Source organism: Salvelinus sp. IW2-2015, linkage group LG15 (genome assembly GCF_002910315.2).
Source record: "Salvelinus sp. IW2-2015 linkage group LG15, ASM291031v2, whole genome shotgun sequence".
NCBI lineage: Eukaryota > Metazoa > Chordata > Actinopteri > Salmoniformes > Salmonidae > Salvelinus > Salvelinus sp. IW2-2015.
This window is the reverse complement of record NC_036855.1, coordinates 14632782-14648850: the sequence shown is the minus strand read 5'-3', so window position 1 is coordinate 14648850 and position 16069 is coordinate 14632782. Positions and strand designations below refer to the sequence as shown.

Sequence of the window (16069 nt, the reverse complement as noted above, 5' to 3'; positions counted from 1 at the left end):
TAAAAATGGGTTGGATGAAAAGGAAATGTCACTCCCGCAGTCCTGTCTTGAGGCTGTCTATTGTTGGATAGGCCCATCCCTTTTCTGTCTGCTACTTTTAACTGAGATTGAAGCTAAGGCTAAGATACAGGCTAGGTTGAGACAGAACTAGAATGGGGATAATATGAGTGACAGACAGAGGATGGTATGGGAGAAGTATTGTGTGAAACCATAATGAGCTGCTACCACTGTGTAGAATGTTATTCATGGAAATGCCTTTGTGACTGATTACTTTTGTCTCTCCTCTTCTTCTGTCAGCCCCAACAAAGAAAGCCCCACCGTTTTCCCCTTGTTACTATTAACACACCCAGCTGACTGTGCCCTGTCCTCTGTGACTGTGGCCACTACAGGGTATGAAGAATGGAGGGGGCCATGAAACTTTCGTTGAAAGTACACTGTGGTTGAGATTCGGATTAAATGTTGGTCATATTTGCCACCAGCCCAACTGAACAGCGCCTGCAGTCATAGGCATATGTCTAGGCTAGTATTCTGCATACTATGTACTATTTTCTACATTGTAGAATGATAGTGAAGACATCAAAACTATGAAATAACACACATGGAATAATGCAGTAACCAAAACTTGTTAAAAAATATATATATTTCAGATTCTTCAAATTTCCCACCCTTTGCCTTGATGACAGCTTTGCACACTCTTGGCACAGGTAGCCTAGTGGATAGAGCATTGGGCCAGTAACCGAAAGGTTGCTAGAGCGAATCCCCGAGCTGACAAAATAAAAAAATCTGTCATTCTGCCCCTGAACAAGGCAGTTCTGTTCCTAGACCGTCATTGTAAATAAGAATTTGTTCTTAACTGACTTGCCTAGTTAAATAAAGATAAAATAAAAAAATGATCTCAACCAGCTTCATGAGGAATGCTTTTCCAACATTCTTGAAGGAGTTGTTCCCACATATGCTGAGCATTTGTTGGCTGCTTTTCCTTCACTCCGCGGTCCAACTCATCCCAAACCATCTCAAGGCTTAATCTACATGAAAATGCATGTGATGCATACAGTGGTAAGAGCTGTAAGTGGGCCTTTATCATCAAACTAGGTCCTCTATCAAGGTCTGCTCAATGGATATCGTTCATAACTAACAAAGAAACAGGGTGTCTCTCCTCTGTCCTCCAACGCACAGCTCTGTGCCCATGCAGTTGATGAGTGCTGGCGTCACGGACGCATTCTCCCCCTGGCACACAGTTTAACTATTAATAAGCCCCCCTGCCCTAATTCCAGCACTGACTCAGCCATGCACTGCACCCTTCCCAAGCCCACTATCTCTCTCCTGTTGCTGCACCCCTCCCAGTTCTGTTCCTCCTTCCAGACTGTGGCTGTCTCCCTGGGGTGTTGAGATCGATAGTGTATGCTAAACTGGATTTGAGCTGTTTCATTCCACCATGTACCTGTTGTTTAATATTATATAATTGAGACTTTGCCAATACAATGATTTATACAATTTAACATGGCATCTTAAACATTTTACTGGACTGTCTGTCACTTTATGACTAGACTATCTTGTGAACAGTAATACATACTAAGGAGCCGGATACTTTGGTTCACAGGTCAGAGTCTGCCATTGGCATGTGCATAGAGACACATTATATTATCAGACATGGATTAATTCCAAATAATAGGCTATGTAAATGCAGGATTTCTTCTAGCTTTATGTATGATAATCCTGTGATGAAGTTCTCACTGTGGTCTTTAAGGGGAAAGGAGCAGCAGCCAAGATGTCTGTGTGTCGCACCTGACACAGCCCAGGCAGCCATGTTTAACAATGCGCAAAAAGGGAGTCGCCCATAATCAGAAATATGTAACAACAATAACACTGAGAATTGGGGATATAAATGACTCTGGGTAACTATAATCTCATCGAATGTTTCCGGCCTGGTGCCACAGGCTGTAACTTTTTACATTTAGATTATTATATTAGATAACAAAATAACTGACATCTGTTCGATAACATATTAGATCCCTTTCTTGGCAGAACACATATAATATTTAGTTGGACACATTTTCTATAACAAAATGTACATCTTAAGACGAAATAGTTGCCTTTTACCACCACGAAGCAAAATAATAATGCCAGGAATGGTTACAAAGTAACAATGAGCCACGTGGACGTGGAATAAATTGGTGAGGTATTTCGTAGTTTTACCATTTAAGGTGAAAACGTTTCACGTATTTTTTTGGAGTTAACGGATGCCTCTCTTAATCATGGAATCTGTGCGGTTTATTGTACAAAATATATTTAGAAATTATAGTTTAAAAGGAGATCAGATTTTCGCCGGCATAAAGGAAGTAGGACAAATCTTCAAGATTATGTGAGAATCACACGTTTGCGTTCAGTTTGAATGACAGAAAGAACAGGCCAACGAAAATCATTCTGTATGAATATGATTGGTGTAGAAGTGTGTCAATAACTGGGTCTAATAAGCGTTAGCCAATAAATGTTTCAGATTTGGTGACATGGAATATAAGGGGAGGGCACAAAGTTCTTCTTATATAGTGAGGTAGCACATTCTTTCAGCGCAGTCTAAGAACGGATAGAACTGGTTTTTATTCGCATAAGAGTTGTTCTACAGTCAAAGTAAAAATGAGGGAAATTGTGCATCTTCAGGCTGGACAGTGTGGAAACCAGATCGGAGCTAAGGTTTGTACAATTTTCTTTTTAATGAATTTGGTGCAACTTGTGCGATAAATAGGCATGCGTAAAATCGCCGGTTCTTTGTACGAGTGTCCAGTTAACCACACCCAAAGAACTGTATTGTTAATGAAAATTACTGTTAATTATATTCCTAACCTATTGATTGGTTTGTTTGTTGTGTACAAATGAAAAGAGTTTTGGTGTTATGCACTTCTGTATATTTTTATTCGACCGGTTTTATTTGGTCTCGAAATAATCTTGACACTGTACTGGCGAGTAAGTCAATATACATGAGAATGGGTATTCATACAAAAATATTAAATGCCATTTCTTAACGATATCAAAATGATCGATTAAATATGAATTTAGGTGGGCCTATGGATTACCATAATTTACCCGACCTACTGCAATGCGCAAAATGGGAAGTAGTTCAGATGCCAAATAACATGGCCATATTACAACTAATCCCTTCAGTAGTGAAAACAATTCGGTTGTCTTAATATACATAAGAATTCTTACCCCCCCCCCCCAAAAAAGGAAAGAATTGGACATTTGTTCAACGATACATTATGGCCTACACTTTTTTCGATTCATTGAGCGCATGCTCCGCCCGTTTTTCTGGCGGATGTGGGCTGTGTTTCAGCAAGTGACGTATTTGAGAATTTCAAAACCATAACTGATGGGTTTCAGCCAATCGGAGGTCATGCCGCGCGCGCGGAATTGTATAGGAGGGAGGTTTTCATTCCAGATGCCTAACTCATAAACGTATGTAGGCCTATCTAACGTTCAATCCAATAAAGTAGATTTGATCCAATGAGGTGATCAACTGAGAATATTGAACCGATGTAATAATGGCATAGGCCTACCAGTGTAATGGTATTTATTGTTTACATGCATTTGATGAATGGATCCCACTTTGAATGACATATTAGCTTACCTAATATTGTGCGCTGTAGACTTAAACCTAATGCTCCTCTTGCAGTTCTGGGAGGTGATCAGTGACGAGCATGGCATTGACCCAACTGGTACATACCATGGGGACAGTGACCTCCAGCTAGATAGGATTAACGTGTACTACAATGAAGCCTCAGGTAAGCCTTGTTTGTCTAATTTATCACCACATTCATTACATTCTATTATACTTCTCAATTTATTACATGTGTGGTTCTGACATTCACCTTTCTTTGCCTCATGGTTGTCTAGGTGGTAAATACGTGCCCCGCGCTGTACTTGTCGACTTGGAGCCAGGGACCATGGACTCTGTGAGATCCGGACCCTTCGGCCAGATCTTCAGACCTGACAACTTTGTGTTCGGTAGGTCCCTTTGCTTCGTATTTTACTTTATGAATCTGACACAAGATACTGTAGATAATGTCACCAAAGAAAGGAGAGATGATTTACAAATCTCTTATTTTGCAGGCCAGAGTGGTGCTGGAAACAACTGGGCAAAAGGCCACTACACAGAGGGAGCTGAGCTGGTGGACTCAGTCCTGGATGTTGTGAGGAAGGAGGCAGAGAGCTGTGACTGTCTACAGGGCTTCCAGCTCACCCACTCCCTGGGAGGTGGAACTGGCTCTGGGATGGGCACCCTGCTCATCAGCAAGATCCGTGAAGAGTACCCCGACCGCATCATGAACACCTTCAGCGTGGTGCCCTCACCCAAAGTATCAGACACTGTGGTGGAGCCCTATAATGCCACCCTGTCAGTCCACCAGCTAGTGGAAAACACTGACGAGACCTTCTGTATTGACAACGAGGCTCTCTACGACATCTGCTTCCGTACCCTGAAACTCACTACTCCCTCCTACGGCGACCTAAACCACCTGGTGTCGGCCACAATGAGCGGCGTCACAACCTGCCTGCGATTCCCAGGACAGCTGAATGCTGACCTCCGCAAGCTGGCCGTCAACATGGTGCCATTCCCCCGTCTCCACTTCTTCATGCCCGGCTTTGCCCCCCTCACAAGCAGGGGAAGCCAGCAGTACCGCTCCCTCACTGTTCCCGAGCTCACCCAGCAGATGTTCGACGCCAAGAACATGATGGCCGCCTGCGACCCCCGCCACGGACGCTACCTTACAGTGGCTGCCATCTTCCGTGGACGCATGTCCATGAAGGAGGTGGACGAGCAGATGCTGAACGTGCAGAACAAGAACAGCAGCTACTTCGTTGAATGGATCCCCAACAATGTCAAGACCGCCGTCTGCGACATTCCCCCCCGTGGCCTCAAGATGGCCGCCACCTTCATTGGCAACAGCACAGCCATCCAGGAGCTGTTCAAGCGTATCTCCGAGCAGTTCACAGCCATGTTCAGGCGTAAGGCTTTCCTCCATTGGTACACAGGTGAGGGTATGGATGAGATGGAGTTCACTGAGGCTGAGAGCAACATGAACGACCTGGTGTCTGAGTACCAGCAGTACCAGGACGCCACCGCTGAGGAGGAGGGAGAGTTTGAGGAGGAGGGAGAAGAGGAGCTGGCCTAAATGTTTGTGTAATTGTGCTCTTCCAAGCTGTATTCACTGACATGTCAGTCTCAACCTTTCCAGTGTTCCATGATCTGTCTGTTTTGTTTTGTCATCTCTGCTATCTCTGTCATTTCTTGTCTGTACAGAAACATGTCAATAAAATTTCTTATGTTTAAAGTGCTGTTTCCCTTGATTCAATGATTACTATTTTTCAATAATTAAAATACTCAATAAAACACTTCTGCCATCCAACAGTTAATCAACTAAGCAGACACTGTTTTTTTTTTGTGGTGATAACCTCTTCACACGGCAACAATATGCATCATGAATTGGGTGGTTTGAGTGCTGATTGGCTGACAGCCGTGGAATATCAGACCATATACCACTGGTATGATAAAATGTTCATTTTTACTGCTCTAATCACGTTAAACAGTTTATAATAGCAATAAGGCACCTTGGGGGTTTGTGGTGTGTATATAGCCAATATACAACGGCTAAGGGCTGTATCCAGGCACTCTGTGTTGCGTCGTGACTAAGCACAGCCCTTAGCCATGGTATATTGGCCATATACCACACCCCCTCGGGGCATTATTGCTTCAACATAGTTTTATATATAAAGGTAGAGCAGCTGGTGCATTTAAGAAACCCCATAATTGACATTCCTGTAGGTTTTCTGTACACCGTAAAATGAGTGGCTACAGTGTTCCTGAGCACAGTCATGTGCTAGTTCTTTGAGCCATAGCTCAAAGATTTGTTCAGCCATGTCTCTGAAATCTGAGCGAGCTAAGCTCATGGCATGTCTGTTTTAAATGTTTGACATTTTAGTCATACAAGCTATGATTTAGTCTGACAACATACACTGTAAAACTAATAACCCTGCTAGTTATCTAAAGACTTCTATCCTATGTAATCTTAACACCAAATTGGCAAACAGTGATATTTCATAGTCCCTATTTAGTTCCTTATATATCTACTTAGATGTTGGCACACACAAGCATAAGCATACATGTATCATAATGAAGTTTATTGTTCATTTGGCTGACAAATGTGTCGCATGACTAACATTAGAATGTCTGTACAGTCATTATGTAGCCATAGGTTGAATTTGACAATCCAAAGAAGAAGAAAAAATTCAGCTGGATTTGGCATTTTCAGTTTGGTATATCCTAATGTGGACACCTGATATACAGAGTGAAAAGCTTATCTCTCCTGAATAGAATTATGATTGTGTAGTAAACTCGCTGGCTGGTTAATACTTTGAGCCTATTGTATCTTTGTTGATCCCTGAAACTGTCATATGTCAACGTCTACAGAGCAAAGTTCAGTACCTGCCTGTCAGGCAATATTATCCCTGTCTCTGACGTGTTCATCCTGCCCAGCAACACCTCATGTGATAACTATTCAAATATTCTTCCACCCTCTGGCACATTACAGTTTTTTTTATCGCTTTGGTACTACTTTTACAAGTACGCAGCCAGTCTTACTTTCAAAACCTTTCATTGTGCATTGTGCATTTTGTATGTAGACATCTTTGTGAGGCTGGTTGGATGTACTGCCAAATTTTCTAAAACAATGTTGTATGGTAGAGAAATGAACATTCAATTCTCTGGGAACAGCTCTGGTGGACATTCCTGCAGTCAGCATGCCAATTGCACGATCCCTCAAAACTTGATACATCTGTGGTATTGTGTTGTGTGACAAAACTGCATGTTTTAAAGTGGCATTTTATTGTCCACAGCTCAAGCTGCACCTGTGTAATGATCATGCTGTTTAATCAGCTTCTTGATATGCCACACCTGTCAAGTGGCAAAGGGGAAATGCTCACTAAATGGGATGTAAGAAATAAGTATGTAAAATTTTCGGATTTTTTATTTCAGCTCATGGAACATGGCACCAACACTTTACAGGTTGCGTTTATATATTTGTTCAGTGTATACATTTACATTTACATTTAAGTCATTTAGCAGACGCTCTTATTCAGAGCGACTTACAAATTTGTATAATGAGGACATTGGTGTAACAACCAAAACACAACATAATATCTTCTACATTTTGTTATTTTAACAACCAATAGCAAAAAATGTAAGATACATGTTTTTTTTTTTATCATTTGAATGTAGTATGCTACAGTACTGTAAATTACAGTACATTATACTTTTTTCACATTAGACAATACACATGCATTACCCATAAAAATATACTGTCACATTTCCATTATTTTTTATCCCATTTGTGGTCAAAAGGTTTGATCATTGAATTAATCTTTCACAAGCATTGATGCAAAAAAAAAATATATTGTTCAGATATCATTACAACATAGGTGTACTGTAATCAAATGAAATAAATGAAAGACAGAATGTTTAACAGGCACTAGTTTGAATCAAGGCTGTCTTGAGCATTTGGCCATAGCTTATCATCAACATTGCAGTAAATGTCTTCATTGTTCATGCACTTGTGGAAAAAACTTTTGGCATGGTCGAATCCAAGCCTGGCAGATCTGGATTGAAATCATTGCAAACCTCATCCACGGCCTGAAGGAGGGTGGTACGCTCATGGAGATGGAAATCATACATCTTCCACCTGTATTGTAATTGCTTATTGTATTTTACAGTATTGTATTGTACTTATGCATTGTACGTGTCCTGTACGTGGCTCAGTTCATAACAGCATTATACTAGGAACACCAGAACTGTGGGTTCGATTCCCACTGGATTCACATACCCAAATGTGTGGACTGTTACATAAATGGTATATATTACGGTATTACAGTACTGTATTGGCCAATGCAATTAAAGCAGTGTGAACCCCCACACAGTCAGATTAAGTAATAGTAAAATGTATTTTAACAAAAGAGAAGAGAATCATATCAAAAGTAATGTGAGCATTGCATTGTGAAAGGGAATTCCTTTATATGAACATGTTTTGTAACTCGATCATCAAGTTTGCAAGCGACACAACAGTAGTAGGCTTGATCACCAACAACGACGAGACAGCTTATATGGAGGAGGTGAGGGCACTCGGAGTGTGGTGTCAAAAAACCACCTCTCACTCAACGTCAACAAAACAAAAGAGATGGTTGTAGACTTCAGGAAACAGCAGAGGGAGCACCCAACTATCCACATCGATGGGACAGCAGGGGAGAAGGTGGAAAGTTTTAAGTTCCTCGGCATACATATCACGGACAAACTGAAATGGTCCACCCACACAGACAGYGTGGTGAAGAAGGCCCAACAGCGTCTCTTCAACCTCAGGAGGCTGAAGAAATTTGGCTTGTCACCTAAAACCCTCACCAACTGTTACAGATGCACAATTGAGAGCATCCTGTCGGGCTGTATCACCGCCTGGTACGGCAACTGCACCGCCCACAACCGCAGGGCTCTCCAGAGGGTGGTGCGGTCTGCACAACGCATCACCGGGGGCAAACTACCTGCCCTCCAGGACACCTAGAGCACCCAACCACCCGAGCCACTGCCTGTTCACCTCGCTACCATCCAGTAGGCGAGGTCAGTACAGGTGCATCAAAGCTGGGACCGAGAGACTGAAAAAAAAATAGCTTCTATCTCAAGGCCATCAGACTGTTAAACTGCCATCACTAATACAGAGAGGCTGCTGCCTACAGTGGCTTGCAAAAGTATTCACCCCCCTTGGCATTTATACTATTTTGTTGCTGTAACGTCTGCTTCCCACTCACACTCTCAAACACGTAGATCCCTTGAACGCAGCTCACTCTCCAGATCCCAATCACCTGAATTCTGATCACCTGTTCACACACCTGTATGTCATTATCACACACTATTTAGTTCAATTCTTTGTACCCCATCATTGTGAGGTATTGTTTGTTTTGTGACACAATTCTATTCGGTGCGCTGTTTTTCCTGTATTTTAATCCTCCCGTGTATGATAGTTTTGGCTGCCTCACTAACGACTCCTTTTGCCTATTCCCTGTCTGTACCTATCAGATTTCCTGTTATCAACCTATTGCCTGATCTCCTGGACGACGTTACTAGCCTTTTCCTTGCCTGTTGCCTTTTTGGACCCCATATGTATGACCTTCTGCCTGCCCATGGACCCAGCTACCTGCCTCCTCCTGAGGTCATTTACAATAAACACCTACTGCGCCCTGTGCTTGAAACCAGCTCTCTGTCTCCCATCATGTTCATTACAGTTGCCTTACAAACTGGAATTAAAATAGATTTTTGAGGCGGTTGTATCATTTGATTTACACAACATGCCTACCACTTTGAAGATGCAAAATATTTGTAATTGTGAAACAAGCAAGAAATAAGACAAAAAAACTGAACTTGAGCATGCATAACTATTCACCCCCCAAAGTCAATACTTTGTAGAGCCACCTTTTGCAGCAATTACAGCTGCAAGTCTCTTGGGGTATGTCTCTATAAGCTTGGCACATCTAGCCACTGCAATTTTTGCCCATTCTTCAAGGCAAAACTTCTCCAGATCCTTCAAGTTGGATGGGTTCTGCTGGTGTACAGCAATCTTTAAGTCATACCACAGATTCTCAATTGGATTGAGGTCTGGACTTTGACTAGGCCATTCCAATACATTTAAATGTTTCCCCTTACACCACTCAGGTGTTGCTTTAGCAGTATGCCTAGGGTCATTGTCCTGCTGGAAGGTTAACCTCCGTCCCAGTCTCAACTCTCTGGAAGACTGGAACAGGTTTCCCTCAAGAATTTCCCTGTATTTAGCACCATCCATCACCCCTTCAATTTTGACCAGTTTCCCAGTCCCTGTCGATGAAAAACATCCCCACAGAATGATGCTGCCACCATGTGTGTTCTCGGGGTGATGAGAGGTGTTGGGTTTGCGCCAGACATAGCGTTTTCCTTGATGGACAAAAAGCTCAATTTTTGTCTCATCTGACCAGAGTACCTTCTTCGATATGTTTGGGGAGTCTCCCACATGCCTTTTGGCGAACACCAAAGATGTTTGCTATTTTTTTCTTTAACCTCTCTGCGAGTAAGGCTAGTTTGCTGAATTTCTACCTGTCTGATGTGCCCAAAGTAAACTGCCTGTTACTCAGGCCCAGAAGCTAGGATATGCATATAATAGAATTCGTATAATTGGATAGAAAACACTCTGAAGTTTCTAAAACTGTTAAAATAATGTCTGTGAGTATAACAGAACTGATATAGCAGGCGAAAACCAGAGGAAAATAGATCCGTTAAAAAAATATCTATATATATTTTTTTGGAGCTCCGAATTACTTCCAATGCAATGCTATTGAAAGATCTAATTTCCGCCTCCCAGATTGCAATTCCTATGGCTTCCAGTAGATGTCAACAGTCTTTATTTTAGGCTTGTTTTTTTTAATGAAGAAGCATTTGTAGTCTTTCCAAGTTGAGCGTCAGGGCAAAAGTAGTCTTTTTGCGCTAGTGAACATGGGCGCGTTCTTCGTTCTTTTCCTTTGCTATTGAACATAGTAATCTCCGTCTGAAATGTTATTGTTTATTTAGATATTAGACAACCTGAGGATTAATAAAAAACATGCTTTGACTCGTTTGGACGAACTTTGCTGGTAACTTTTTGGAATCCTTTGTATGCATGTTGATGGACTGGATTATTGAATTCAAGGGCGCCAACTAAACAGCGTTTTTGGAATATAAAGAAGGACTTTATCGAACAAAACGACCATTCATTGTGTAGCTGGGACCCTTGGGATTGCAAACAGAGGAAGATCTTCAAAAGTAAGTGATTTATTTTATCGCTATTTGTTATTTCGTGACGCCTGTGCTGGTTTGGAAAATATGCTAATGTGAGGAGCTGTCCTCAGACAATCAAATGCTATGCTTTTACCGTAAAGCCTTTTTGAAATCTGACAACGCAGTTCGATTACCAAGATTCTAAGCTAAAGATTCATGTATGACACTTGTATTTTCATGAATGTTTAATATTACGATTTTGTATTTTGAATTTGGCGTGCTCCGATTTCACCGGATGTTGTCGAATTTGATCCCGCTAGCGGGATCTCCGCACTAAGTTAAGCAATGGCTTTTTTCTGGCCACTCTTCCGAAAAGCCCAGCTCTGTGGAATGTACGGCTTAAAGTGGTCCTATGGACAGATACTCCAATCTCCGCTGTGGAGCTTTGCAGCTCCTTCAGGGTTATCTTTGGTCTCTTTGTTGCCACTCTGATCAATGCCCTCCTTGCCTGGTCCATGAGTTTTGGTGGGCGACCCTCTCTAGGCAGGTTTGTTGTGGTACCATATTCTTTCCTTTTTTTAATAATGGATTTAATGGTGCTCCGTGGGATGTTCAAAGTTTCAGAAATGTTTTAATAACCCAACCCTGATCTGTACTTCTCCACAACTTTGTCCCTGACCTGTTTGGAGAGCTCCTTGTTCTTCATAGTGCCGCTTGCTTGGTGGTGCCGCTTGCTTAGTGGTGTTGCAGACTCTGGGGCCTTTCAGAACAGGTGTATATATACTGAGATCATGTGACAGATAATGTGACACTTAGATTGCACACAGGTGGACTTAATTTAACTAATTATGTGGCTTCTGGAGGTAATTTTGTGGAACCAGATCTTATTTAGGGGCTTCATAGCAAAGGACTGAATACATATGCACGCACCACTTTTCCGTAAAAAAAAACAAAAAAACATCTGAAGTTCTTTTTTCATTTCACTTCACCAATTTGGACTATTTTGTGTATGTCCATTACATGAAATCGAAATAAAAATCTATTTAAATTACAGGTTGTAATGCAACAAAATAGGAAAAACGCCAAGGGGGTGAATACTTTTGCTAGGCACTGTACATACAGCCTTGAAATAATTGGCCACTCTAATAACTTTACATATCTTGCATCAAATCAAATCAAATTGTATTTGTCACATGCGCTGAATACAACAAGTGTAGACTTTACCGTGAAATTGTCACGCCCTGACCTTAGTTTTCTATATTTCTGTATTATTTTGGTCTGGTCAGGGTGTGACGAGGGTGGGTATGTGTGTTTTTTGTCTTGTCTATGGTTTTTGTTTATCTATGGGGATTTTGTATGTCTAGGTAATGTAGGTTTATGGTGGCCTGAATTGGATCCTATTTAGGTTGCCATTTTCCATTTAGGTTTTTGTGGGTAGTTGTCTATGTGGAGTTGCATGTCAGCACTCAATCTATTTAGCTTCGTTTTTGTTACTTTGTTAGTTTGTTCAGTGTTCTTCCTTTATTAAAGAAAGAATGTATTCATATCACGCTGCGCCTTGGTCTCCTCAATACGACGGACGTGACAGAAATGCTTACTTACAAGCCCTTAACCAACAATGCAGTTCAGAAGAAGAAAATATTTACCAAGTAGACAAATAAAAAGTATAATAATATAATATATGCTTGGGGTGACTCAGTTACACCAGCTCTGTCAGGAGGAATTGGCCAAATGTACCCAACTTATTGTGGGAAGCTTGTGGAAGGTTACCCAAAACGTTAGACCCAAGTTAAACAATTTAAAGGCGATGCTACCAAATACTAATTGAGTGTATGTAAATTTCTGACTCACTGGGAATGTGATGAAATAAATAAAAGCTGAAATAAATCATTCTCTCTACTATTATTCTGACATTTCACTTTCTTAATATAAAGTGGTGATCCTAACTAACCTAAGACAGGGAATTTGTACTCGGATTAAATGTCAGGAATTGTGAAAAACTGAGTTTAAATGTATTTGGCTAAGGTGTATGTAAACTTCCGACTTCAACTGTATTTATACATATGTATTCTTATCCCATCCCTTTACTTAGATTTGTGTGTATGAGGTAGTTGTTGTGGAATTGTTAGATTACTTGTTAGATATTGCTAGAACTAGAAGCACAAGCATTTCACTACACTCGCAATAACATCTGCTAACCATGTGTATGTGACCAATAAAATTTGATTTGATTTGAATGTGAAACGTATTTCTAGATGAAACAGTGACTCTATGATTTTGTGTGTTGTACATAGTCAATTGAAAATGTGCGTAGAGTTTTGAAACAACTGCTTTTTTGATGATCTGTTTTGAGTTTTGTACTAATGGACCCCATACTTGTGAAAAAAGCTATTACTAAGATAATGTTTATTGCCATTATGATTCAGAGGTTTTAAGTTACACATACATGATACACATGATGTGCATGTATGTATGCTGTGCATTGTTGATGTTATTGTTAAAAAACTCTACTGTTATTGCACACTTCAATGGTTTAAAATAGGGGATAGTGGGTCATTGAGATGCGTTTGGAAATGAGAAGCTTTGGGGAAATATTTATTCACAGAGCAGATGATGGAGCTATCTGAATGTGGTCACCAGGTGGGGGTGTTGTTTAAGCTATTTTTTTGTTACCACAGGAAATAGGATAAGATGCTGGTGACCAATAGCAAGAGTCCAGCAACACACATTCTTCACCTGGGCCTCCAAGTCCTGCTTCTGCCCAAAGTGGCACACAAAGCCTGTCTGCCAACAACAGAAAACATGATTAGATCCGAGGAGTTAGAATGCAAGATTCACAACAACAGCCACAACAGTACAACGTAACCACATTTTAAACTGTAGCCTAGTCTCACTATGCCAGTGAAGAACCTTGACCAGTGAACTTACCCATCCACCTTTGTGCCTAATCTCTGGACAGATGACCCTCTCCACATAACCCCCCACACACTCCTTAAACTGAGGCACAATTCCGTCCATGCCGCTCTCGCACATACACAGACAGCACAGCGCTCCAGGCCAGGTCTCGCCGCCGTCCTCCGGGGGTTGGTGGGTGCAAAGTGCTCGTCTAGGATGGCGGTGAGCATGGAGCAGGCTGAGATCTCAGTCACATCCTGGAAGACGCGTGGCCAGCCCATGAAGAAGATGGGGAACCTAATGAGCAGCTGGTCCCCAGCATGGCGCAGGGCTGCTGCTGTGGCTGTAGGGGGTGGCCCTACGTGGCCGTCGGGCCCTGCGGTCACATAGTTGATGTAGTCATGTAACATCAGATAGGCCTCTCGTACCAGGGGGTCAGGCCTGTTTATACCACTCCTGCTCAATAGCCCCTCTGACTGATCCATCGCCTCTGGCTGACTGACTGCCTGTTGCAAATCACAAAGCTGTGACTTGCAAAAAAGCAGTGGTCCGGGCATAGATAAACAGTCCCTATGCCAAGTAGCCCTCATCCATCCTCTTAGTAATGGCAATCCCTAGTACAAGGCTAGAGATCCAGGCACCCTTGAAATAACTAAGAAATGATCAACAACTGCACTGCACATGCTGACCAACAGTGGGTAAAAAACATGTAGCTACCAAAATAATCTTGGCAAATCTCTAACTCCCTAATTTGTTAGACTAATGTCATATTATACATATTGTACAATATTTGAATATACCATATCCTCAAATGTCAACTAGTACAGCAAATGTGCCCGTGTCCAATTAACAACACTAGCAATCGTCAGATAAAGCATTTACAACTCACCCCTTCCTTTCCACCAAAACACAAGCGGTACCAAGACATACACACACCAACAAAAAAAGGAAAAAGAGGAACAGCTGACGGAATAACAGCGGGACCAGAGCAGTCTGTAGTTCAATAGGAGTAGGTCACCACCGGCTCGGCTCGCTGCTGCCTTTAACCAGGCTAAATTTAGAGGCCTTGTTGGAAAATGACACTGAGCTCCTACCTCATATGCACAATCATCAACCCTCTGACACACAGCCCCGTTCCAACACAAGCCGAGTTAAATATAGATCATAGGGAGTATGTGGCTCAGTGTAGAAATAGGTTAGCGTTAACAGTCTGTGAGTTCCTGTCGACCGGTGAAGACAGACAGAAGGGGCAGGCCATAATAAATTCAAGTAATCAGTTGATAGGTTTCATCTTTCACTGAGCTATTGCCTTTGAAACCCATTCAGAGATGTTTATTTTGGGATTCTGCCCTCATCAAAACCAGAGATCATAATTTGATGTTGTGCTGCTTTACAAAGACGTTCCATTATACCATTTTAGCTCTGGAATATGTATCCTGGAAGCTTGTTATTGATGTTTGATTGTGCTATTTTAATTTAGAGATCTGTGATCAATCTCTGCAACACACGCACGTGCGCACACACAGTATTACAATAAACATACATGCACAATCCCACTCTTTCTCATACAGACATAGTGTAGAATGTGCTTCTTCCAGTCTGTCAGTAATGTGTGTGATGCTAGTCAGGGGAATGTGGTGAGGAGGCATAGGCTTTAGGAGCTTGGTGCTGCTAAAGGCTTTGCACTACTGACCATTGTTTTCGTCCAATGGGAGTCTGCCAATCTACACATCCATTCCTCCACCTAGGGATATAGGAACAATGCTGCCCAGTGAAGTGCAAGGCAATATTCACATGCAAGCACTGGGACTTCCACTAGGGTACAGTGCTGTGTCACTGAACAGATTTTAGGCTTGTGAGTTGCAGTCAGTATTTGTTTGAACTGAAAATTATGGTTTTGGAATACTGTAGATTTGTTATTTATGATTGAAATAACAGAGATCAGGAAATGGTTTACTTTGTACTCTGTGCCCTACAGCTCTGTCTATACAACCTGTTTACACTATGGCCTAGGCACCAGAGATATGGAAACAACAATAATAATCTTTAACACATTTTCAAGCAATTTGGGTTTCTAGACATTTCTAGTGATTATGCATATTGCAGTCAAGTGATTGTTGTTTTAAAGAGACGAAAAGCAGGGTGTTGTTATTGCTACAGTGTATGGTTTCATGACACACTCGTTAAATGTTTGTGTGTGGATCTCCACTGGCATGTGAGTGTTAACTATCTATTTACACTTTAATCTGATGGAGCACTCGGGGACCAATCAAATGCACTCAACATGACATTTACTACTGTTTACTCCACTGATTAATAATCTACGACAAAGACATGCTCAAGTGGCACCAGTAGCAGCTCTGT

At 41.6% G+C, this 16069-nt stretch overlaps 1 protein-coding gene and 1 pseudogene across 1 annotated transcript; one reads left to right on the top strand and one right to left on the bottom strand.

The window, feature by feature from the left end:
- Positions 1–2518: 2518 nt before the first annotated feature.
- LOC111974871 (tubulin beta-1 chain) lies at positions 2519–5324 on the top strand. Its single transcript, XM_024002932.2, has 4 exons — positions 2519–2691; positions 3668–3776; positions 3889–3999; positions 4105–5324. Exons 1-4 carry the CDS (start codon positions 2635–2637, stop codon positions 5163–5165), a joined length of 1338 nt encoding a protein of 445 aa, XP_023858700.1. The 5' UTR covers positions 2519–2634; the 3' UTR covers positions 5166–5324.
- Positions 5325–13388: 8064 nt separating this feature from the next.
- Positions 13389–14330, bottom strand: LOC111974888 (uncharacterized; annotated as a pseudogene).
- Between the last annotated feature and the right edge of the window lie 1739 nt (positions 14331–16069).